The sequence below is a fragment of the Pecten maximus genome, chromosome 18 (genome assembly GCF_902652985.1).
Source record: "Pecten maximus chromosome 18, xPecMax1.1, whole genome shotgun sequence".
NCBI lineage: Eukaryota > Metazoa > Mollusca > Bivalvia > Pectinida > Pectinidae > Pecten > Pecten maximus.
This window is the reverse complement of record NC_047032.1, coordinates 15,104,864-15,132,320: the sequence shown is the minus strand read 5'-3', so window position 1 is coordinate 15,132,320 and position 27,457 is coordinate 15,104,864. Positions and strand designations below refer to the sequence as shown.

The following is a 27,457-nucleotide window of genomic DNA, read 5'->3' as shown; positions in this document are numbered from 1 at the left end:
AATAAGGCGGATGCTCAATCAATTTAAAACCACAATCGCGAATGGCAATGAATGGAAATGACTTTTTCATCCTAATCCTAACCCTAACCGATTTTGTCAAGTTTGCAAAAGCCGCTTGTCTTGTTTACTGTAGAGCGCTACCTCGTCGATATAAACTAACCAAATGAGACCAGTCCTTGGGTACACGGCCCTATATAGTCAGAGAATAGTAGGACTTAACAGAACATCCTTGAGTACCAACTTCAATACGAGGCTCATAACTTTTCAATCAGCCCTCGTAGTACATCACGATTTGCTAACAAAATAGTGTAGAAGATTAGCAAGAAAACTAACTATTAAACTAAGAACATGAAGATAGAAACCACCAAAAATCAACATGAACATACAACTCTCTTATTCAGTGTCGTACAATCAGTGTAAAACATTGTTGATAGACAACACCAATAACAGTTTTGTTTGTTTGAATTACTTTGACAGGTTCTATCGGCTGTTGTATTTTGGTTTATAGACATTGATAAGGTGAGATAATAAACCGTTTTTTATTTCATAAACATTAAGTTGTAATACAAAATGTGACTGATATTTTAAACAATGAACAGGGATCCAGAAACAAGTAGTCAAAATCATATCAATCTGTTTTCTTAGCAGCCATTACAACATTTTAATAGAGAAAAACGATTCTACAATAATAAAAACAAAAAAGCGACATCATCCTAGAATTGAAGCTGAAGAAAGAAGAAGTGAAATTGGAGGGGGAAAAAAAGAGAAAAAAAATTTCCGACAGAATATATATACATTGTATGAATTTAATTACTCGTGCTTCACGCCCGTGTAAAATAGTTTACCATACTGGTGAAATATATGTTATAATCTACAGAAACCCGTTAAATATCCTCAATATATCAATTGTCTTATCACTCTCATTACGCAACGAATTAATAACAATGGGAACATTTGCTGAGTATAACTACAAATGACCAACAGCATATATGGCACGAGATCGGAAAAGACCGACATACAAAACTACCCGTAAAGGTGAGTTCAAGAATTAACCAAGTAGTTACGAAGCGCAAAGTACTGTAAATCACTTAGATTTTGGGAATACCTTATTTTACGAACTTAACTCTTCAGACATATTCGCGAATATATGATTTTGCATTAATGATCTAGAAATAACTGGACAATTGCGAATGACAAGTTGTCAGTCACCTTTATCAGTAAACAATAGTTTGGTCGCCATCCAAATGTATTATGTTCTTATAAATAATCGCGAAGGATCTTAATTCCCAATTGCGCGTATTAAAAATAAATTCCACGTTGAATATAAATGATCTACAGTAGATAATATACTCTACGCGCATGTACCAATAAATAGAATTTGTGTTTTGCAGAATTTTGTAATCACAATTTACATAGAAAGTTCAATTATTCCTTTAAGAACATTTTGTTGGTGCAGTGTAGATGATTTTTCTTATAAGTGATTTGAATCAAGAATTCTATTAAAACTTTCGATTTGATAATAAAATGTTGGGTTGATTTGTCACCTGCTAGCTATTAAGACGTCCGTGATAATAATGTAGGTTACAATAGCGTATTCAGCTACCAAGCTGGGGTATGCACTAAATGTTGGTAAAAGTCGATCAATGTGGGAACCCCTCGAGGAATTGAGAATTTGCTTTCGTGATATATGATAGAGGACAAGAAAGTGACCGAAGCAGCATTGCTGTGTCATTCGGGATCTGTAATTTCCTTTCAGCAACCTTTTTCTTTCTTAGGGACCGATTTTGCAAAACCTCGCTTTTGGCATAAATAGTTAAGTATCCACCCAAGCAAGGTAGGCTAAGTCTCTGTCCTTGGACCGAGATAGATCTAAGTCTGTTGATAAAGAACTGAATACGTCTACTTGACGTTAAGCATTTAAGATGGGGGAAGGACCAATATGTCGTCAATATTATATGCCCTGATAGGATGACGTGTCTCGATAATGCGACCTTTCAGTGTTTGATTTAAACATATTTTTATTGTAACTAACTTTACAAAGGGATTTGGCACAATTAATACAACTTATATAAAGCCCTTTCCCCGATACAATTTTACATAAACATAACAACAAGATGGCATATTTACAAATTTAAATAGTTTCAGCAGAGAGAGAGAGAGAGGGGGACGGGGTACATATTTAGATATACATCCATGTATTGATGTAAGAGTTTCTAATTCACGCTAACTTTCTCCGACGCCGACAGCAAACGTATACACAAAAACACTGTCATAATCTTTCTGCTGGTCCTTATGGTCGTCATATCCCATGCATGTTTCTATCTCCTTCCACTCCGTAGTTCCTGGAATATCCGTTTCTATTTTGCTGTCGGCATCGGAAAAGATTAGATATATTCCATTGACACACTTTCAGTGTGATTGCACTATAAAAGCGTCCGTCAGTGGCCCCACCATTTCAGTGTGATGACACTATAAAGGAATCCGTCAGTGGCCCCATCATTTCAGTATGATGACACTATAAAAGCGTCCGTCAGTGGTCCCATCATTTCAGTGTGATTGCACTATAAAAAGCGTCCGTCAGTGACCCCATCATTTCAGTGTGATTGCACTATAAAGGCGTCCGTCAGTGGCCCCATCATTTCAGTGTTATGACAATATAAAAGCGCCCGTCAGTAACCCCATCATTTCAGTATGATTGCACTATAAAGGCGTCCGTCAGTGGCCCCATCCAGCGTGGACAGTTTTCATGCGAATGTTAGGATGTTTAACCCAATAAATGGCATCCATGCCAAGAAACAAGTATTATTTCATATGTCTCATAACATACCATATAAGTATTGTTTACAAATGACATTTATCTACTTTCAAGGACACAGAGATAAGACTAGTTAAAACCTTTACATGATTTCTACAAACCAAATGCCATGAATGCATAGATGATGAATTAAGTCGGAACGAACTCTAGACACCGAACGTTTGACATATCCACAATATTCAAAAAGGAATGGTGTCAGTGTTACTATTCCAAATAAATCTCCTGAACATTTTCTTAGGTCAAAAAGGACATAATATAGGTCAGAGTGACGTTTTAGCACATGACATTTTTACTCCGTGGTGAAACCGGAGAACCCGGTGAAAACCCAAATGGTCGGGAATCGGACTCTCGCAGAGTGCGTGTGGAGTGATCGTCTCCTTGCAAAACTGATATACGACTTTATAGCGCTACTTCACTGAAGCATACTGCCAAAGACACTAAATATAAGCAGAACAAACAACCGGTCACATTATACTGATAACGGGCTTACCAGTCGGATTCCCTGACCACGTGGGGTTTCACCGGTTCCTCCGGTTTCCTCCCACAGTAAGACCATTGCACGATTCAATCCGGGCCAATAAGCGTGATGAATATGTAAGTTGATGTAACTTGTTTCGCAATTGTTGTAAAATACATAAAGATTACAGTAACAGTCGTGCCACTCCCCAAATTGCAGAGCGTTAAGCATGAGCAATTGCTACAATTTTGGAGACCCCAGTATGCATTGGCAAAGGGACAGAAGTCAAAGCCTTCCTCACTGGGCCGAACTCTCAACTAAGGACGAACATTGAGACAGTTTGAAGGTATCATTAAATAAAAGAAAGATGTGGTGTGAGAAGAAGAATCATTAATCTTAAATTTAGTCTTACAAATTCTGCAATGGAGTCAGCACGCACCATTTTAACACACTACTTGTAGGGCTGTGAGAGGATCGACAAGGCAGGAACACATATAGTCCGTCTGACGAAGAGAGTGCGAGAAACCACCAAGCTGATGACCAACACAAAGGTAAAAACTACGTTATAAGTACTCTCCTCTATGGAAGCGAAGTATGGACCCTATACTCTCAACAAGACGACATACATTCCATGAGTGCTGCCTTAAATAATTCTCTCTGCAAAATCACATTACAAAACCAGACATACTAGCCGAGGCAAACATGGCAATTTTGTTTCACCGGCCGAGTTATTTCTGTCGAAAAGAGCGTTTACAACTAACACTAGACCAACGGAACGTCCTGCATTGTGCTACAAAGACATCTGCAAGTGTTACCTGAAGGCAGGTTTATCTGCCTACATGTGATATTACTGAGGATGAGAAGAGTCAAGCTGGTAAGATCAGAGGCCCAGAAACTACAATTAGCACACACGACCACCCACACCATCGCGTTCATCTGCAGGAAGTCTGACATTTCAGTCACCACTAGTGCTGCAATTCGGACTTCTGACCGATTCCAGGTACACAACTGATGGAAGCCGAATGCGATTTGGCATATTCAGTATCCACTACAAAATTCATGCTTGAAGGTACTAACCACTGTTGTCTTTATTTCTGCAGTCCGTACCAATATTTAATCAATCAATAAGGATATGGGTACCTATATGTACGAAATATATTATTTTTCCATTTTAAGTTGTCATGCCTTTTCCATCCACTACCGTCATTAGAATATGACTTCAAAAAAAATACTAATGGTTCCTTTACATGTTTTGCTGTAATTTTTAAAAAATTTATTCGATATCGTAAATGCAATCAAAAATATAATTTTTTGTCATTGCAGGTACTTGTGGAATATTTCGGATATTCAATACGAAACCATCACATACCTTCATATGGCTATGATAATGACATACTTAGTGAAATGTGAAAAGATTTCCTTATTGGTATCCTTACAGAAATCAGTCCTGTCTCGGTTATCAAAATTTAGAGCTCCAACAACTGGGGGAAAGAATCATTGGAAATCCCCGCTAAAAGATTGCATTTAACACTATACAGGCCAGACCAACTTACTAAATTCTACATTTTAACCATCACAGTTATGTGAAAGCTTGAAATAACAACACTGAAGATGTTGTACCTTCAATTCTTTTATTTACAAGCAGTAATTTTAGAGGTTATTCAAAAACAATTTAGCAATACCCGGTAAATGAACATTATCAATATTAAAAGTATAAGTTCTCCGTCGCCAATTTGAGTAAGTGTGTAAAACGCAAACTGTGGCTTGCTAACATATAAACTGGGGTCCAAGGACCCTAAAATTCAACAAGGCATCTCCTGTCAAACCCAAGCTTTTAAGGTTCAGTTGGGGAAAAAATACATGTAGTAACCCGAATATTTTTAAAAAAAACATCCACACTCTCTAGCGAGTTGCAATATAACAGAATGCATTACTGAACTTTCAGTTTTTTGGGGTGGGGCATGCCCCTGGACCCAAACTTGCATTGTTTCATATATTTGGTGATGTCTTCATTCTAAACAAAATTTCAGTATAAGGTGTTTAAACCCGTGTAAGTCTGTGAGGTTTAAAAATACTATAAAATACTAGTCCAGTGTATTATACCATTTATTGGTAAACAAATATCCTCAATAATTAGCCTCAAAACTTCTTAACTGATCAGATGTTTAAGTTACAAATTCTTTTTTTATTTCAAAATAACCAAATTTTGGAAAAAAAGAAGCATAAAAACAGCAAATCTTCAGTATCCATTCAAAGTAAATATACCTTCAGTATCCATTTGAAGTAAACATAGCACAAAACATCAAAATCTTATGATACACGCTGTATAATCAAAGATATATCTCTCCAGCAGTTTACAATTCATGCTTAAAATGTTCAATGGAAAAGCATTTCACACTGCAGATTGGACCAATAGGTGTTTCATAGGAAAATCTTTGACATTAAAATAATAATAAAAATTGTAAGATTTTTCATCTTTTATTCCAATAGTGAATTTTGGCAGGAGGTAATACGGGAACAGGAGAAAAGGTTGGTACGGTAACTGTCACTGCAAAAACTTGTGAAATCAAAATTCTTTTCATATGATATTCCAATATCAGCACCCACACCATAAATAATCATTTGAATCTTTAAATATATTTTACATGCCCTTCCATCATATCGACACAAGTGAAGCTTTAATAGATATATTCAACACGCTATTCCATCATATCAGCTCCCTCCCCATTTAAAGTTTAGATAATTATAACAAGCTATTCCATCATACATTTGTAAACTCTCTCCCCATGTGAAGTTCAGATATCTTTAACATGGTATTCCATCATATCAACTCACTCCCTATGTTATGTTTAGATGTATTTAACATGCTATTCCATTATATCAGCACCCTACCCATGTGAAGTTAAGATAAGCTCCCTCTCCATCGGAAGTTTAGATGTCTTCATCACACTCTTCCATCATTTGAACTCACTCCCTGTGTTAAGTTTAGACAAGAGGCCCATGGGCCTTAACGGTCATCTGACAAACACTTACACTTACAGCAGGGACACACACCCCAATCCAGCATTATTACCATAAATTATTTATCGTAGCCAGTTATGTTTTAGATCAAATTTGGTTTTTATCCATTTAGCTTGTCCAGGAAGAGCAGCATCATAAAGCAAAATTTTAGCCAAGTTCCCATTTTTGGGGCATGCCCCTCTGTCCCAATGGGTCAGACAAGACTCATTTATATCAATTAGGATTGCCTTTCCCCAATGATGTTTCATACTAAATATGGCTGTAATCAATTACAGCATTAAGGAGGAATTGCATTTTTAAGAAATGTTTAACCTAAGCGCTCCTTTTGCCCCATCTTTTTTTCCCCAGGGGTCAAACCTGTCTCATTAAAAAATATGATTGCCGTCACCTTATGTTTCACATCAAATTTGGTTGTAATCCACCAAAAGGTTAGGGAGGATTAGGATTTAACAGCAAATATTCACCAAAGTTCCCCTTTTGGGGCCCTGCCCCTCAGGCCCCAGGGGTCACACTAGCCTCGTTTATACAAAATATGACCACCCTTCCCAAAGGATGTTTCACACCATATTTCGTATTAATCCACCCAAGGGTTAGAGAGAAGTAGGATTTATAGCAAAAATTCACCAAAGTTCCCCTTTTGGGGCCCCGCCCCTCTGGCCCTAGGGGTCAAACCAGCCTCATTTATATAAAATATGATTGTCCTCCTCCAATGATGTTTCACACCAAATTTGGTAATAATTCACTATGGGTGTTAGGAGGAGTAGGATTTTATAGCAAAATTTCATCAAAGTTCCCCTTTTGGGGCCCCGCCCCTCTGGCCCCAGGGGCCACACCAGCCTCATTTATATAAAATATGACCACCCTCCACCAATGATGTTTCACACAATATCTGGTTGAAATCCACCAAAGGGTTAAGGACGAGTAGGATTTTATAGCAAAATTTCATCAAAGATCCCCATTTGGGGCCCCACCCCTCAGGCCCCAGGGCTCACACCAGCCTCATTTATATAAAATATGACCACCCTCCCCCAATGATGTTTCACAACATATCTGGTTGAAATCCACTAAAGGGTTAAGGAGGAGTAGGATTTTATAGCAAAATTTCATCAAAGTTCCCCATTTGGGGCCCCGCCCCTCAGGCCCTAGTGGTCACACCAGCCTCATTTATATAAAATATGACCGCCCTCCCCCAATGATGTTTCACAACATATCTGGTTGAAAACCACTAAAGGGTTAAGGAGGAGTAGGATTTTATAGCAAAATTTCATCAAAGTTCCCCTTTTGGGGCCCCGCCCCTCAGGCCCCAGGGGTCACACCAACTTCATTTATATAAATATGACCGCCCTCCCCAAATGATGTTTCACAACATATCTGGTTGAAATCCACTAAAGGGTTAAGGAGGAGTAGGATTTTATAGCAAAATTTCATCAAAGTTCCCCTTTTGGGGCCCCGCCCCTCAGGCCCCAGGGGTCACACCAACTTCATTTATATAAAATATGACCGCCCTCCCCCAATGATGTTTCACACCAAATTTAGTTGTAATCCACCCAAGGGTAAAGGAGGAGTAGGATTTTATAGCAAAATTTCATCAAAGTTCCCCTTTTGGGGCCCCGCCCCTCAGGCCCTAGTGGTCACACCAGCCTCATTTATATAAAATATGACCGCCCTCCCCAAATGATGTTTCACAACATATCTGGTTGAAATCCACTAAAGGGTTAAGGAGGAGTAGGATTTTATAGCAAAATTTCATCAAAGTTCCCCTTTTGGGGCCCCGCCCCTCAGGCCCCAGGGGTCACACCAACTTCATTTATATAAAATATGACCGCCCTCCCCCAATGATGTTTCACACCAAATTTAGTTGTAATCCACCCAAGGGTAAAGGAGGAGTAGGATTTTATAGCAATATTCACCTAAGTTCCCCTTTTGGGGCCCCGCCCTTCTGGCCCCAGGGGTCAGACCAGCCTCATTTATATAAAATATGATTGCCCTCCCCCAATGATGCTTCAAACCAAATTTGGAAGTAATCCACCCAAGCGTTAAGGAGGAGTAGCGTTTTGAAAGAAAAAGTTTACGGACGGCGCACGGCGCACGACGCACGGCGGACGGCGGACGACGACGGACGAAGCACGATGACTATAGGTCATCCTGACCCTTTGGGTCAGATGACCTAATAATTTAACCTGCTATTCTACTCACTCCCCGTGTTAAGTTTAGATAATTTAACATGCTATTCTATCATATCAGCTCCCTCCCCACCAGTGGCATCTTCGTCAATGTGAAGATCATCAAGCATTTCCTGGAGGCTGATCTGAGGAAGACCTTCATCATCAGTGTCATCTGCATCAACGGCAATCTTACTTGCATCTGTAAAATAATATATTTGAAATTGTTTATCAATGTTTTCTGGTCAGAAAAAGTTTGTTGGAATTAAACTAACAAGAGGCCCAAAGGGCCTTAACGGTCACCTGAGATTTGAAATATTTCGGCCAACTAAATTGACCCTTTTTGGCCCCACCCATCAGTCCTAATGGGGTCAGTCTATGAAGAGTATTTGATTCTAACAAATTATAGTAGATAAGAAGATTTTTGAAATTTCAGTCAATTTGACCCTTTTTGGCCCCGCCCACCAGTCCCTGGGGGTCAACCAGGGCCAACATGTACATAACATCAAACTGTAATCCCATGATGATAATTTGAACCAAGTTAGAATGAATTCCAATAGAAATCCAACAAATAATAGTCAAAAATGTGATTTCCCTATATAAACTATAGTAAAGTTTACCCCCTCCCCAGGGGCAAACGTGAGACCCCAAGGTCATGAAATTCACACTTTTGGTAAAGCACCATAAGACCCCTTCATCTATGCAGAGTATTTGATTCTAACATATCTGAGAGTATAGAGAAAGATTTTTGAAATTTCAGTCAATTTGACCCTTTTTGGCTCTGCCTACCAGCCCCTGGGGGTCAACCAGGGCCAACATGTACATAACATCAAACTGTAATCCAATGCTGATAATTTGAACCAAGTTAGAATGAATTCCAATAGAAATCCAACAAATAATAGTCAAAAATGTGATTTCCCTATATAAACTATAGTAAAGTTTACCCCCTCCCCAGGGGCAAACGTGAGACCCCAGGGTCATGAAATTCACAATTTTGGTAAAGCACCATAAGACCCCTTCATCTATGCAGAGTATTTGATTCTAACATATCTGAGAATATAGAGAAAGATTTTTGAAATTTCAGTCAATTTGACCCTTTTTGGCCCCGCCCACCAGCCCCTGGGGGTCAACCAGGGCCAACATGTACATAACATCAAACTGTAATCCAATGCTGATAATTTGAACCAAGTTAGAATGAATTCCAATACAAATCCAATAAATAATAGTCAAAAATGTGATTTCCCTATATAAACTATAGTAAAGTTTACCCCCTGCCCAGGGGCAAACGTGATACCCCAGGGTCATGAAATTCACAATTTTGGTAAAGCACCTGAAGAGCCTTCCATCTATGAAGAGTATTTGATTCTAACATATCTGAGAGTAGAGAAGAAGATTTTTGAAATTTCAGTCAATTTGACCCTTTTTGGCCCCGCCCACCAGCCCCTTGGGTTCAACCAGGGCCAACATGTACATAACATCAAACTGTAATCCCATGCTGATAATTTGAATCAAGTTAGAATGAATTCCAATACAAATCCAACAAATAATAGTCAAAAATGTGATTTCCCTATATAAACTATAGGAATTCTACCCCCTCCCCAGGGGCAAACGTGAGACCCCAGGGTCATGAAATTCACAATTTTGGTAAAGCACCTTAAGACCCTTCCATCTATGAAGAGCATTTGATTCTACCATATCTGAGAGTAGAGAAGAAGATTTTTGAAATTTCAGTCAATTTGACCCTTTTTGGCCCCGCCCACCAGCCCCTGGGGGTCAACCAGGGCCAACATGTACATACCATCAAACTGTCATCCCATGCTGATAATTTGATACAAGTTAGAATGAATTCCAATAGAAATCCAACAAATAATAGTCAAAAATGTGATTTCCCTATATAAACTATAGTAAAGTTTACCCCCTCCCCAGGGGCAAACGTGAGACCCCAGGGTCATGAAATTCACAATTTTGGTAAAGCACCTTAAGACCCTTCCATCTATGAAGAGTATTTGATTCTACCATATCTGAGAGTAGAGAAGAAGATTTTTGAAGTTTTAGTCAATTTGACCCTTTTTGGCCCCACCCCTCAGGCCCCTGGGGGCTGGGGACCATATAATTCACAATTTTGGTTGACCTTCAGCCATAGAAACTTTCTGCCAAATTTCCTTGAATTTTGTTAAGTGGTTTTGGAGAAGAAGTCGAAAATGTTAAAAGTTTACGGACGCACGACGCACGACGCACGGACAAAAGGCGATTAGAATAGGTCACTTGAGACTTCGTCTCAGGTGACCTAAAAATTTGTGTCACTAACATTAAACACAAAGGATTTACAATATATCCCCACCAAAAACATTGTCCGTTTAAATTGATATAACTATAAAATGTTTAACGGAAAAAATATCTTTTACCTTGAATATTTTGCAAAAAATGTGATTTTAGTACGTAGGAAATCAGTGGGTTATAATTATCTGTTCAATTATAATAATTTGGCGGAAAACAGTCATCGATATTGCCATAATTACTAATGTTACAGTGAAAAGTTTAACAAAACAAATATTTTTAAATTCATTTATTCATTGAGTCGTTACTCAGAAAACTTAACCTAGATTATTCACGTGGATATTGTAGATCCCATGACTTGACCTCATAAATATATTTCTGCATGTTAACTTTTATTTTCACATCTTCAGAATCATTCCTACATCAGGGTATAACATGTTGTCAATTGATTCTAGCAGTTTCACATAATAACCATCAGTCTAAATAATATAAATACTACTTTCCAAAGTATATCAATATGTGTAAGCCATATTGATCTTAACGACACTATCACACAGATATTGTGATCCTCGATCTAACATGTAAACAAAGTAAAATCCTTGTCTTTTCCAAAGTTATATGATAGCTTTATGAAATGTAAAATATAAAACAAAAAAACAACTTCAATACAGCACCTTTGTAGATGTTGACTCCTTGTCGGTAATTTTGATCCTCTTCCAAATCTTCCAAGAAATCGTTGTAATCCCTGTGAAACAAATCAATCAATCAATTTATATACATCACACAAAACCTGACATATAAGTTGAAGACTGAACGTCAGTTTAAATTAAATGCATTGTAAAATACATGTCAACACCTTGACTGGAGATTGTACTTTAAACAAGTGGTTTAACAAATTACATTATGACTTTGTGCCTTACAGAAAAACTATGCTTGCATTACACATATATGCTAAACATTGAACTACAGACATGCACAGGTCTGTGCATGAATCTTATATGTATATTAAACAAATAAGTGGTTTCTTTTGTCTACTGAAAAATGTCATCTTAAAACCACAACTAGGATTCAATGGGTTTTTTTTCCATTAATTTTACTGTTTACAAAAATATAGGATTTAAATATTCTGTTTCTCCCACTAATTTTACTGTACGTCGCAGCACGAGATTCTTTCTTTCTCATTAATTTTACTGTACACCACAGTATGACATTCTGTTTCTCTCATTATTTTACTGTACACCACAGTATGACATTCTATTTCTCTCATTATTTTACTGTACACCACAGTATGACATTCTGTTTCTCTCATTATTTTACTGTACACCACAGTATGACATTCTGTTTCTCTCATTATTTTACTGTACACCACAGTATGACATTCTATTTCTCTCATTATTTTACTGTACACCACAGTATGACATTCTATTTCTCTCATTATTTTACTGTACACCACAGTATGACATTCTGTTTCTCTCATTATTTAACTGTACACAACAGTATGAGATTCTATTTCTCCCACTAATTTTACTGTACACCACAGCATGACATTTTGTTTCATTAATTTTACTGTTCACCACAGTATGAGATTCTATTTCTCTCATTAATTTTACTGTACACCTTAGTATGACATTCTGCTTCTCTCCTTAACTTTACTGTTAATCACATACAGTATAGAATTCTGTTTCTCTCAATAATTTAAGTGTACACCACAGTATGAGATTCTGTTTCTCTTTCAATCACTTTAATCTCACCTGTCATTACTTGCTGTTTCCTCATGGAGATGTCTCAATTTCCATCTCCTCTTTTTATTCCTTTGGGTCTTTTCTCCAAATACCTTTTTGACAATCACCTAGAAAAATCCATGAGTAAGTGTGCTTAGAAAATATTTTTCCCAATGTGTTAAGATATTTTTTTTGAGTCCCATTATGGGAAAACCAATTGAAAGTTAAATCAACATCAATAGATTTACTACATCAAGCTGTTTTTCATTCAACATTCCTAAAAACATGCAATCCCATCGAGATTAGTACAAAAAGAAATCAAAAACTACTGAAAATGATCATATAATCACCTTTTAAGTTAAATAATCAACAACATCTATATCATCATAACTTATGATAATCAAATTTTATTACTGACAAAGCCTCATTATTTACATTAATTTTTCTTTTAAGTTGTGGTTTTTTTTCCCAGCACCTAATACTTGAAATGTTTTGGCAAGGTTAAGGTCACCTGTTGATGACTCATAGTATTACACTTACAACATCTGGGATATTTTCTGGTTTTATCTTCTCAAGCTCCCGATTGTTCAGGTTGGAGTTGGTGAAATCAAATCTGAAATAAGTGAGTAAATAAACGTTTGACAAATTTCTACAGGCAATAACTTAAGATGAGGGGGTCATGATAGCACAGCCAGTAGAGATTTGACAATGTAACCTCAGGTGAAGATCCAAGCCAAGTGTTTGATCCTTACCCATGGTGATTTGTATTTCTAATGAAAGCTTGCACCACTGACCATCTGAGCTGTTGTGGTTGTGTTCATTAGCAAGACACTTTACCTATACTGTTATAAATAGCATACACCTGGTCTCCTTTAAGAGGTTCAGTGAGGTAGCCACCAGCTACTACAAGGTTTGGTTTTGTAAAGTTTAATATTATATCAACAGCTATGGATGGCATCCCTGTGCGAGTGCATGCGTGCATGCTTGTGCTTGTTTTTGGAAGATGTGGGGTGTGTGTGTTTTTGGAGGCTGTGTGTGTGTGTGTGTGTGTGGGGGGGGGGGGGGGTTTGTTTTTGGAGGCTGTGTGGTGTGGGGGGGGGGGGGGGGGGTGCGGGTGGGGGAGCTGTGGGGTTGGTTTTTGGGAGGATGGGGTGTGTTTGTTATTGGAAGCTGTGTGAGTGTGTTTGTTTTTGGAGGTTGTGGGGGTGCTTTTGGAGCTGTGGGGTGTGTTTGTTATTGGAAGCTGTGTGAGTGTGTTTGTTTTTGGAGGTTGTGGGCGTGTGCTTTTGGAAGCTGTGGGGTGTGTTTGTTATTGGAAGCTGTGTGGGTGTTTGTTTTTGGGAGCTGTGGGTGTGTTTGTTTTTGGAGGCTGTGTGTGTGAGGGGGGGGGGGTGCTTGTTTTGGAAGCTGTGAGGTGTGTTTATGTTTGGAAGCTGTGGGTGTGTGTTCATGTTTGGAAGCTGTGGGGTGTGTTTATGTTTGGAGCTGTGGGGCGTGTTTGTTTTTGGGAGCTGTGGGGTGTGTGTTTGTTTTTGGGAGCTGTGGGGTGTGTGTTTGTTTTGGAGGCTGTGGGGGGGGGGGGGGGGGGGGGGGGTTGGACGCATCAGTTTGTTGATGTTTGTGTCCTTGAACAGATGATGACTTAATAGTGCCATTTCACTGAGATGTACTACCAAATACTCCCAGCAGGACATCTCAACTGGTCACATTATACTGATGATTAGGTGTCCAACTCCAAAAATGCTGAGCGCTAAGCAAGGGCAGAAACTGCCACTTTTATAGACTCTAGTATGTCTCAGTCAGGGGACAGAGCCCAAAGCCTTCCCTATACTTGGGTGAATGCTAAACAAGGCCAAAAGCTAGACTGTGTGAAGAGAGACATTACAAAGAAGAAATATTTTGAAAGATGAGAAAATATAAGATTCCAAATTAGGTTGCCTTTGATGATCATGCAATAGAGAGAATGAAAGACAATGTTTCCAACTTACCCTAGGACTGTGTCTCCGGAGTTCAGGAGATGACCAAGGAAAGTCCGACAGAAATGTTGCTGGTCACTCAGTCCCGAGTTGGTCAATCTGGACACCCATACATCAGCTAGTACATGCTGGAGAATTAGAGAAACATCATCCATAGTGATTACTCATATAAGTCTTCAACATTTCTGAAGATATAGCCTGACAATCATTTACCTTAATAAGCAACAATCTGATGGCTACGGCTATGTCACTACCAGAGAAAGGTCTAAAGAAATCTTATGTCTGACACAGGGACTTGTCACTTAATTGACGGCTATGGCTATGTCACTACCAGAGAAAGGTCTATCGAAATCTTTATCTAGTCTAACATAGGGACCTGTCACTGAATTGACGGCTATAGCTATGTCACTTCCACAGAAAGGTCTGAAGAAATCTTATCAAGTCTAACACAGGGACCTGTCACTGAATTGACGGCTATGGCTATGTTACTGTCGTGTTAATGACAGCTACGGCTATGTTACTGCCAGAGAAAAGTCTTTTGAAATCTTATCATATATGACACTGGTATCGGTCATCAAATTGACAGCCTCATAACTAAAGCAAGATCTACAGAAAACCCATCACATTGGACACAGGTACCCACCATTATATTGATAGCTACAGAATACCAAAGAGAGGTCTATGGAAATCTTACAATGTCAGACAACAGTCATCGATTATTTTCTGCTACATCATTACCAGAGCAAGATCTATCGAAACTCTACCTTGTTGACACACAGGTACCTTTTTGTCAAATTTACAGCTACATCACTACCAGAGAGAGATCTATGGATTTCTTACCTTGTTTGAAACCGGTACCTATTGTTAAATTCACAGCTACATCACTATAAGAGAGAAATCTATGGATTCCTGACTTTGTTTGACACAGGTACCGATTGTCAAATTCATAGCTACATCACTACCAGAGAGAGGTCTATGGATTTCTTACCTTGTTTGACACAGGTACCCTTTGCCAATACAGCTACATCACTATCAGAGAGAGGTCTATGGAAATCTGACCTTGCTTGACACAGGTACCTATTGTCAAATTGATATTTATATCACATCAAGAGGGAGGTCTATAGAAACTTTACATTGTTTGACACAGGTACCCATCATCAAATTTACACCTGTATCACTACCAGAGAGGTCAATGTAAATCAGACCAAGGTTTATGAAAGCCTTACCTTGTTTGACGTAGGTATCCGTCGTTTACTCTGCTCACTGTCTGGTATGAAGTCTACTTGCATAACCATGAACTCCACTAACTGTTTCGAGGAACACAAGTTGGAGAATGGAGACCTGAAGAACACAGCTCCACTGATCTCGGCAACTGTAAAATAAAGTCAAAAGACTGACTACAGGAATTTTCCATGTTTTAGTACTGCTTATGTTTCATTACTGGGAAACAACGAAACAAAATTTTTAAGTAAAAATCGTCTTATACTGATATTTTGTTCAATGTTTCATTGAAATTTACAGTATGCAGTATAAAAGGTGTATTTCAAAATAGGCCAGGGTATGACAATATTTCTATCTAAAAAGGGATACAAGCTAAAAAGATTTCACTGCAATGGAATGTTAAACTGTTAGAGGCTTACAAACGGATAGTTTTTTTCAAAGTATGTTTTTAAGTTGGATTTATCCTAATAAAGGGGCATAACTCACATGAATGTGCACAAATCAATTTTCCTTGCATATCTATTGATGTATAAAGCTTTGATTGAAAAGGTCCAAACAGGTCTGTATGGACAGATGGACACCCTAACTCCTATATGGACAGATGGACACCCTAACCCCTATATGGACAGATGGACACCCTAACCCCTATATGGACAGATGGACACCCTAACCCCTATATGGACAGATGGACACCCTAACCCCTATATGGACAGATGGACACCCTAACCCCTATATGGACAGATGGACACCCTAACCCCTATATGGACAGACACCGTTCCACTTATCCAAATGGATACCTCAGCTTGCCCCTTGACAGATGAATAATTAGCCCTTTTGACTTTCTGAACCTACTCTGCAGTGTGTTTGGGTCAATGACGTGGACAGCTTGCGTGACTTTGTAACAAACACAGATCGGGTTGATATTTCCAAGCGACTGAGCCAACTTCTGGGGGAGACACACCACATTATCCTACGAAGGGAAAGAAAAGAATTTAACATGTACATTTACGTCATATATACCAGTATACCTCACAAACAATTTAGGGTGGACAATAGTGAGGACATATTAAACAGACTTCCCTTTCACATTGGCGACCAGAGTTTGATTACCAAATTGGAAACGAAAAGGTACGAGGGTCACCTGCCCGCCCACATACTAGGTTTTCTCTGAATATTCTGGTTTCCTTCCACAGTAAGACCACTGGCACAATGTACCTGCATTTTACGAGATGCCACCACCCTTCAAATTTTAAAACATATTTAGATCAAAGGGCCAAAGGCCCTGAGAAACGTCAGGGTCTGAGGTCATATACTAATAAATTTAAAATTGGATTTTATAGTCAGACAGCTACATTTTTATTAGATGAAATGTCTTAATCTGGTTATTCCTATTCTATATATATTCAAGAAAACATGTATAACATATTTATCTGCTGACAACTTTACAATAGCTGAGTATAGTTTTTTCCCTATTTCTTTAATGCTTGTGGAAAATTATTGATATACTTCTGAATCAGTAAAGCTGCTTGTAAACTTCGAAAAAAAATCAACTGAAAGACAAATCGGTCTATCAACAGTTACATGTACATCCAGAGATAAAATCCAAGATGTACACAGCCTAAGTCTTTTTTATTTATACCATAATATGTTAATTAGGCCTAGCAAACATCTATTTAATGACCCCTAGTAACATCGAAAATGCAAATATTTTACCTCCGATAGAAAACTGCAGTCGCGCTGTCAGTCATGCTGTCTGACGAGACATATATAGGCCTACAGTTTTGACAAACAAGACGCCAGTACATCAGTCACAGATCATAATCTTTAGATTATTTTCAAATATACAAATAATAATCTTATTTCATAAAATCCTCATGAAAAACGGCAATGTAGTTTGTTACAACTTGCCTTCAATTCCTGTTGATATTTCTTGCGTATTCTAGCGACATACAAATAAATATGAAACTGCGAACGGTCGCTGGTTTAGTTACATTAGACATAACCGCCATTTTGGCCGATTAGTGATGATCATGTGATTAGTCACGTGACAACTGAAGCTATATATTCTGTGGAATGTTTGGCTGCAAAGCTTTTTATAGAATTGTAAACATTTCACTACGTAAAGATGGTTGGTTTTAGGCTTATATGAAATGTTCAAGCATATGAACTCAGGATGAACATATGAGTCTTAGACATGTGGATAGTTTCTCTGTTGATGCATGTAAAGTTCCAATCAAACTGATTTTTTACTTTCGTTTTCAAGGCAGGATTGAGACAGAACTACGTAATCCTACGCCAACAAAATTACATATACTGGTAAGGAATTGTTTATGTTTATAATCTAAAATAGTCTAGAACACCAAACATTCATATTTCATTTTAAATAATTGCAGTAAACACGGGAACCATCAGTTAAATCATGTCAATAATTGCTGTCAAAATAGGAACTATATTAGGCTGCGGATGTATATCATTTGTGTATTACAGAAAAGAGAAGTTGTTAGCCGGAAACAAAAGTGTGATTAACAAATTTACCCACCACGACTATAACGTCAGGTACTAAAGGCATCCTGACATTAAAAATGGGGCTTTATCACTGGCCTCCCACCTCTCCCATACAGATAATTCTTGAATAGCTTTATGTTTAAACTTTTTTTCATTTAAAATATATCTTAATACATTTCCACGAATGAAATCAATTCAAAATACTGGAACATTTATGCCCATTAAAAGAAAATGTGAATTTATCTTAAATTGAAATCAAGATGGCAATTTTTTATTAAGAAATCAGTCTAATCTAATAGACTGAAATTGGATGGTGAGAAGTAGTTTGCATAACAAAGTATCCTTACCTTACATATAGGTACAATGGACACAGAAAATGTGTGTTTGTATGTGTATGTATTGTTGTGGGGGTCGTGAGTAACAAGTTCCTGTGCAATGTTGTACCTGCAAAACAAGGGACACAACTCTGTAATCACAATCATGTTAAAAATATTTACAAACCAAAATTAAATGTATAATTCATAAGAAATAAATTTAAGCAGAATTTTTTTTTTAAATATATAAAATTACAAACTTTCAATTTTCAACCAATTCAAAATATATCCAATAAAGAATTTTAATAGAACTTATTTCATTTTATCTCATTTAGACAAAGTGTTTTTTTTAACTTTTTAAATGTAACATTTTGCAGGCCTTAAAAGTCTTAGTTTGTCAAGGCCTCTTCAAACCAAGGCAAAATCACTAGTTCTGTCTTTATTTCATAAACAAACAACTTTTGGACCGCAAACAAAAAACATTGAATGTAATTGTTCATTTTTTTATGATTACTGGTCAAAATCTTCTCTTATATGTGAAGGCTTACTTGCAGGGAACAACTGTTTCTAGAAAATCCACCAACTTCCTGGCATCATTTTTATGGGCATAATAAAAGTCCAATCCCTCTAAAAAACAAAAATAAATATACACTGTAATTATCCTGTAATAACCACAGGGGCACAAAATATAGACTTTATCTTGTGTGGTCTTATTTCAAGACAATGAAATATTATTTGTCGGCCTATCAACTGGCCTCATTGCCAACTAATGATTATGTACAAATTCATTATCCTTTTTTATCACTAGTACTGTTTTCATGAAGGAAATAAGTTCAAAATAGAAATCAACTCTATTCTATCACAATGAACCAATTAAGAAATAGTGCAGGTCAAAGAGTACTTCCATAGTTTTATCAAAGTTGCCAAATATATAAGATATAAGTTATGTGTATTATGCAGGAAAACTAACAAAAATACTAAAAAAATGAAGACTTTGTGTCAGGCAGTGCATACACAACGCAGACCTGTAAACAATGTGACGGGAATGTGCAAGTGTCAACAATGTACAACAATGTATATTTTACATGAACACTAATGAGCAACAGAATGGACATATCTTGGTGTTGAGATGAAGATTTTTGAAATTTGAATCAATTTGACCCTGTTTGGCGTGCCCCTACGGCCTCTTGAGGGTGGGGACATTGAAGCTTCCTGCCAAATTTCATTGAATTTGGTTCAGCAGTTTTGGAGAAGAAGTCAAAAATGTAGATTGTTTACAATGGACGACATCAGACAACAGACAACAAGGGCCCGTTGGAGGGCCACAACATATGCCCGCCGCAATATTTGACACATGGAAGGGGGTAGTTTCACAGGTTGTAATGCTTTAAAATGAAGTATCATTGTTGGAAAGTTGGAAGGAAATATTGATACACATAATGGTGTGTAGTTGAAACCGAAGGGCAACTTTAAATGATGAGAAGTATATATGTTGCAAATATGGGAAACATTGGTTTAGACACAACACAAAAATTAGTTAACATGTTTATATACAGAATATACAGAGCCTGGGTCGGGTAGTATTGAAGTTATGGTCCAGATAAGTAAAATCATCAAAGGGCAATAACTCCACTAATAAGGGGGTAAGGGGCATAATTTTGGTATGTGACACTCCGGCTCATCTAGATGTTTATTTGTGTTAAGTATGGAGAGCTCAACACCATATGTGCCCAAAGTAAAATCATCAAAGGGAAATAACTCCACAAATAAGGGGGTAAGTGGCATGATTTTGGTATGCGACACTCCAGCTCATCAAGATGTATATTTGTGTCAAGTATGGACAGCCTGGGTCGGGTAGTATTGGAGTTATGGTCCGGACAAGTAAAATCATCAAAGGGGAGTAACGCCGCAAATACGGGGGTAAGAAGCATGATTTTGGTATACGACACTCCGGCTCATCAAGATGTATATTTGTGTCAAGTATGGAGAGCCTGGGTTGAGTAGTATTGGAGTTAAGGTCCGGACACCATATGTGCCTGCCTGCCCACCCGCCCACCCACCCGCCTGCCCCCCAACATGATAACATAATACGTCCCGTCTTTCGTCGGGCGTATAAAAAGCAATCGCAATAGGTCAACTGAGACTTCATCTCAGGTGAGCTATGTTCAAGGTTTTTCAAGGTCAAAGACAAAATCCAAGGCATTTTACAGCATATACACAAGAATAAAAGTGTTTTAACTTTAATTATCTTTTTTTTCTGAACTCACCGTGAAGTGGCTTGATGTTGACGGTATTTACATGTGCCTTGTGTTTCAGTATAAGCTGCTCAAGGTAGTAAAATGTCTTCTTGTGATCCGTCTTGAAAGACAATATAAAAATACACAAATGTTACAAGGTCATAAATCAATGGTCCAGAAAGATTGTTGACAAAAAGGTCAGTACATCAATATAATTAAAACAAAAGTTGGAAACTGAGATAACAAAATGGGAGGTTAACTCCAAAGACAATTCTCAAAATCATTAAGTTTATATTTACCATGTACAATTGCTTAAAGAGAAAAATAATCATCAATTCAATTAAATTAATTAATTGAACATACAATTTCAAATTCAATAAATAAATTCAACTTTTGATTTCAAATAAATGAATTACATGATATTAATATACAAAATTTTTATTGTTCAATGATATTTTGCTGATAACAAAAGCTGAATTTGGGTTGATCATATATTACCTTCTGTCGTAACTGTACTACAGCTCTCCAGAAATCCTTGGCCTCAACGCGATGGCAGTCATCACACATCTGGTTGTTGACTACAAACTCTACCACAAACACTTGCTGAAGCACGGCACTGTTCAACACCTAGAAAGAAATAAGTTGCAAGTTAACTTTTTATGTAACAAGAATCAACACCTTGGGTCTAGCCATACCTAAACTTTTTCATCTTTCATAGTTTTATAACCAGAATAAATACCTAATGAGAAATAAGTTTAGTACAAGAAAACTTCTATCAACTTCTATCATGGATTTTAACTAGAATAAATGACATTCTTAAACAAACATATGATATTATTATGAAACACTAGGATTGTGTGTAATGGGATTTTTCATTTCAATTCTATTATCCACAGAAAAGTTAATATACTGTCAAGGAAATCTGTCTAAAGAATTGATTGGATATGAAAGATTTATATTGTAATTATCGCCCTTATTCCAAGTCACTTGTCTATTTAATTAAGTAATACAGAGGACTTTTAGTGTTTTCATTTCAAATTCATATTAACTGTATGTTTTTATTTCCAAAGTTTTTCCTTTTCTGTGTCAATATTCAGATTTCCAGGCTAATAGATTGCCAATTAACATATATCAACATTATTGGATTAGATTCAGTGTTTTGAATACCTCTTTCTGTACAGAGAGTTTTATTTTTATCCTCTGTGAATGGGGTTCTGTCCATACAAAACCGGCATCTACCAAATGTACCTGGAAATGAAAACCATAGTGATCAATGTTTCATGTCTAACCAGTATTTGTATACAGTTTACCAGTATATCTATTTTGATTTTTGAACAAATAAACGAGTTTTGAAAATTCAATAGTTTTCAATACAAATTTCAATATCGTTCAAAACAAACTACATGTAGATGAAGATTTTCATTAATCTGACACGTTACGAATTCCTCATGTGACATTACTTTTTTCAGATAACATCATACTTGCCAACTTTCTCTATTTTGGAAGGTTATACTCCAGATTCAAAACCAAAATTGAGACAAACCATGCAAGTATCAGAAACTGCTTATTTATTCTAACAAGAGGCCCAGGGGCCTTAACGGTCATCTGACTCTAAATTAAAACCCTTATATTATTGTAGTATGCATTCTCTGTAGCAAGTATATAGTGGCACTGTTGGCCATGGTGGCCATCTTGGATTTCTGACCGACGCAATAAATAATAACACTTGGTCTGGACCATCTAAGGAGAGCTGAATCCCACCGGTGGAATTTGAGAAGAAGTTTGAAATAGGTGTTGTTCATGAAAACCATGATTGCGCAATCATGTTACAAAATGGCAGTCATTGCTGCCATGTCAAAGTTTTTACGAGGCCGAAAAAAACAACAACACTTAGTTTGCCCTCCTTCCTTAACATTCTCACAAATTTCCAGCTCAATGACACCAGTGGAACTGGAGAATAAGTTTAAAATGTGTTTTTTAAGATTGCGGATATGGCGGCCATCTTGGATTTCAGACCAATCTAAAAAATAACAACACTTGGTCGGGATCATCTCAGGAACAATTCAGGCAAGTTTCAGCCCAACAGCACTGGTGGAACTTGAGAAGAAGTTTAAAATGTGTTTTTCAAGATGGCGGCTATGGCGGCCATCTTGGATTTCGGACCGACCCGAAAAATAACAACACTTGGTCGCAATCATATCAGGATCATTTCAGGCAAGTTTCAGCTCAATAGCACTGTTGGAACTTGAGAAGAATTTTAAAATGTATTTTTCAAGATGGCGGCTATGGCGGCCATCTTGGATTTTGGACCGACCTGAAAAATAACAACACTTGGTCAGGATCATCTCAGGATCATTTCTGGCAAGTTTCAGCCCAACAGCACAAGTGGAACTTGAGAAGAAGTTTAAAATGTGTTTTTCAAGATGGCGGCTATGGCGGCCATCTTGGAATTCAGAACAACCTGAAAAATAACAACACTTGGTCGCAATCATCTCAGGATCATTTCTGGTAAGTTTCAGCCCAACAGCACTGGTGGAACTTGAGAAGAAGTTTAAAATGTGTTTTTCAAGATGGCGGCTATGGCGGCCATCTTGGATTTCGGACCGACCCAAAAAATAACAACACTTGGTCGGGATCATCTCAGGATCATTTCTGGCAAGTTTCAGCTCAATAGCACTGGTGGAACTTGAGAAGAAGTTTAAAATGTGTTTTTCAAGATGGCGGCTATGGCGGCCATCTTGGATTTCGGACCGACCTAAAAAAATAACAACACTTGGTCGGGATCATCTCAGGATCATTTCTGGCAAGTTTCAGCCCAGCAGCACTGGTGGAACTTGAGAAGTTTAAAATGTGTTTTCAAAATGGCGGCTATGGCGGCCATCTTGGATTTCAGACTGACCCGAAAAATAACAACACTTGGTCAGGACCATCTCAGGATCATTTCAGGCAAGTTTCAGCTTAATCCCACTGGTGGAACTTGAGAAGAAGATTGAAATGTGAAAAGTTTACGCACGGCGCACGACGACGGACGAAGCATGATGACTATAGGTCATCCTGACCCTTCGGGTCAGATGACCTAAAAACTATTTAAAATATGACAAGCCAAACACCAAAAGCAGCTGAGCCTGTGAACCTATTGCCAAAGTATTCAAAAGAGGTCTATAAATATACTTTTCGCAGCCTTACACTTTTGACTTTATTCTATTTATCAGGTTTATATCTCTCCCAAGGAAATTTCAAAACATTTAGCAAGTTCATGAGTTGTACAGTGCTACTTTTATTAAGTTTATCATTTATATAAAATCTGTCTCTTATATTAAGTAGCTAGACAACGATCCAAACTAAGTAATATCAAGTTTTTTTCACTTAAAATTTAAATAGGGGATAACTTTCAATTATAATGAAGAAACTTGTATTACCTTGCTAAGACCATTTTTTAATTTCTTTAGGCAAACAGAAAGAAGTTCTCTGGATTCAAGTGCAGCATTGACCCAATGGTTAGGGGGCTGAAGATATCTATACAAAGAAAACAGATCTCTTGTCAAATTAAATAAACAAGAAATAAATAAATACACAAATAATGAAAATTGAAATAATAAATATATATATCATAAAAGTAAATCTCTCCTATTAAGTCACAGAATTGTGTTTTATGCCAAAATAAATGTTTGAAAAAATACCATAATAAATCAAAGATTCTAGTTTACTTTAGAGGTTTATTAAATATAAATGACTACATTAGTAGTTTCTTTTAGAAGATGTATAGAAATTCCTCTTTTACTTCAGAGATTGTAATGAAATGTGTTATTGTCTTTCACAGACTGTACTGAAATAGTACATAAATAACTAATTCACTTTAGGAGATTGCACTGAAAGTCTTGATTTCATTATAGGGAATGTACTGAAATTCCTAATTTGGTAACAAAATTTTCATTTTAGAGGTATTGCATTCCAATTCCTCGTTTCCTTTCAAAGATTTTATTGAAATTCCTTATTTTAATTTTTACTAAAACATTTGTATTTGATTAATGTTGTTACACACCTCTCACAGTTTCTACAGAAGTAGAGGACGCCTTGTTTGGGTATGCCTTCTGTGATGTCAACCTGCGTCCTTAGACAGGCCACACACATGTTGGTAGGGTTGGGCTCGATCTGAGTACCACATTGGCAGCATAATCTGAAATTTAAAAATGAATATTAATCAGTATGAATTTTATTGAAGTATAATGTGAATTATATAAGAAACATTGAAACTATATATCCTTTTTATTGAATGTTAAATTTTGGAATTTAATATAGTCATTTCTGTTGATACAGTGGCACATATGTACAGTACGTATAATCATATATATTTATAGGCCTGTATTGATACATTCATATACCAGACAGAGTGCAGCTGATTTACAGAAACATGATGCTCCTAATTAGAGGTTGAGAACATACTTGAACTGCCTTTGAATGAAAGTCAAGACATACACAGTTTAAAGATTTTGCAAGATGACAATTTGTATTTTAGATTTGGATATGCCCCATGAAATCAAAATTTTAGATCCTGGTATATTTGACTGACTTCCATGCCCCTTTTGGTATATTCAGTTATCTTATTTTAAACAGTTTTTGCTTTTCTTTATTCTCCTTTTTTATGGACTACAAACTGATACGATAGTGATATATGGCTACAGGTATGTATATGATTAAATTTATATTTACAAAATATTACGTAACCTCACAATTTTCCAAATCAAATGTATTACAAATGATATATATATATATAAAGGAATGCCCTGAGTAGCATGACACTGCGCGATAATATATGTGTTGAACCTGTACGTAATGTTAAAGAAAAATGGCAAGGAAGAGCTAAAATCTGGATATAACATGTCGAATAATTAGGATGATGGAGCGTTAAATGGTTACTTTCAAGGAATCAATATATATGACATATTCTGGCAGACAGTTCAGGTCGGTAATATATACCTATAGAGAGAGCTTTTTATAGTTATTATAGTTTTAGTTTCTGTCACATCTCAGACTTCAGCTGATTTTTTATATTGTCAGTCATCGATCATTTCGTTTCCACATTTAAATTATCCAATAGTGTGGCTCATACTTACATAAAGTTTACTGAAAGTGTGGGGCTTTCTTTCATGTACTCCATTTCTGTAAATTATGGGTTTAAGACCCAAATTCTCTTCACCTAAAGTTCCAACCACATGTGCTTAGTTGTGAAATCTAGCCGGAAGTCGTCATGACATAGCTAAACAAAATATCTGGAGCAAATCCGGATTCCGGATAGTAGCTCTGATATAAAAGAGTTACTTCCCTTCGTATCACATGTACAGTTTTATAAAATAATATATAATATATAAGAGTACTTATAAATCCCATATATATATACTCTTATATGTTATTATTTTATAAAACGAGTCAGGCACTTGTGGCATTAGATAGATTGACAGCCAATAGGGGCCAGAATGGAAGACTAACGTTAGGGCCGTTGTCGTTTTTGCGGTCCAAACGGTTTGACCAGTTGAACCGGTGTTGTTTGTTTATGAAGTAAAGACGAACCTGGTAATTTTATATTGTTTTCAGATGAGCCTTGACAAAGACTTCGAATGTCTGTATTAACATTTGCAGGTCCGTCAAGATATATGTCTGAAATATTATATTTTAAAACCGTAACCAGAGACCTATATACTAGTATATAGGTCTCTGCCGTAACGAACCGGTTTGTCTGCATAAACGGCAAGCCAAAGTGGAAAAAAGTCACTATTTATGAATACCCATAAATGGATTTATGGATATCCATAAATAATTCTAAATATCCATAATTGGTTCTAATATCCATAATTCGATTTATGGATATCCATGATAAATACGTACAGTGTACGTATTTATGGATATATCCATAATTCGTCTTGAATTATTGATATCCATAATTCATTAATGGATATTAGCAAGAGATTTATGAATATTAAAAAATGAATTATGGATATCCATAATTCAAGCTGCATTATGGATATCCATAAATCAATTTTAAATATTCATAAATGAATTATGGATATCCATAGAATTGGTCACATGCACGAGGAGTTCTGAAACACGATAGGTGAAATATAGACCGTATAGGATATATACAGATATGGGCGAAGCTGGCGATGTGTTTTAAATTCCTGTATATATATATATGTATACTTCTAAAGTATTTAACATATCTTGTAAGGCTGCTGTGTCCTCATCATCCCAGAAACATGTATTGTTATATATGTTTCTGCTCATCCAAAGCAGCGCCAAGTTCAAAATATCAAATGACGAATGTAACGAGCGTTCAATTAAGGCGTTGATGACTTGTATAAGCTACACATATTAAAAATTAACCAATGAGTGAACTTGGGGGGGGGGGGGGGGGGGGGGGTTCACAGCCAATGGAAAAAACAAAGGGGCGTGTCGGTTACTAGTACGTGATCAGGTAGTCAGTGCATTTGATAAGAATATATTACTAGTAATTGGAAAATGATATAAGTATATTGGATCCTTCATGTCATACGTAATACCAGATTGAAGTTTAAATTCTTTCATGGAAACAATGCCCTTTTTTACATTACGCGATTCATATGAATATCGATTTATCATATATCATTTTGATACCAGAATAATGTATACAAGAGTTTAGATTACCCAGCATTAAATTTCCAATTGAATCAAAGCTTGCTACGGACGAAAAAACAACGTAAGCTATTAAGAATTTCAC

The 27,457-nt window shown here is 36.9% G+C and overlaps 1 protein-coding gene across 2 annotated transcripts; it reads right to left on the bottom strand.

The window, feature by feature from the left end:
- Window positions 1-4,889: 4,889 nt before the first annotated feature.
- LOC117316667 (60S ribosomal export protein NMD3-like) lies at window positions 4,890-25,954 on the bottom strand. Of its 2 annotated transcripts, none has more exons than XR_004529964.1 (16): window positions 25,821-25,954; window positions 24,749-24,883; window positions 24,126-24,222; window positions 21,874-21,954; window positions 21,205-21,333; window positions 20,737-20,827; window positions 19,018-19,096; window positions 18,503-18,599; window positions 16,503-16,620; window positions 15,656-15,801; window positions 14,442-14,557; window positions 12,994-13,066; window positions 12,484-12,581; window positions 11,407-11,477; window positions 8,465-8,657; window positions 4,890-6,262 (listed from the first exon to the last, which is right to left on the bottom strand). XR_004529964.1 is itself a non-coding variant. In XM_033871370.1 (16 exons), the coding sequence occupies exons 1-15, from the start codon at window positions 25,862-25,864 to the stop codon at window positions 8,521-8,523; spliced, it is 1,512 nt and encodes a 503-aa protein (XP_033727261.1). In that variant the 5' UTR covers window positions 25,865-25,954; the 3' UTR covers window positions 4,890-6,246; window positions 8,493-8,520. The 2 variants fall into 2 exon arrangements, 1 of the variants encoding a protein (XP_033727261.1); XM_033871370.1 differs by having other exon boundaries at window positions 4,890-6,246; window positions 8,493-8,657.
- Window positions 25,955-27,457: the final 1,503 nt, after the last annotated feature.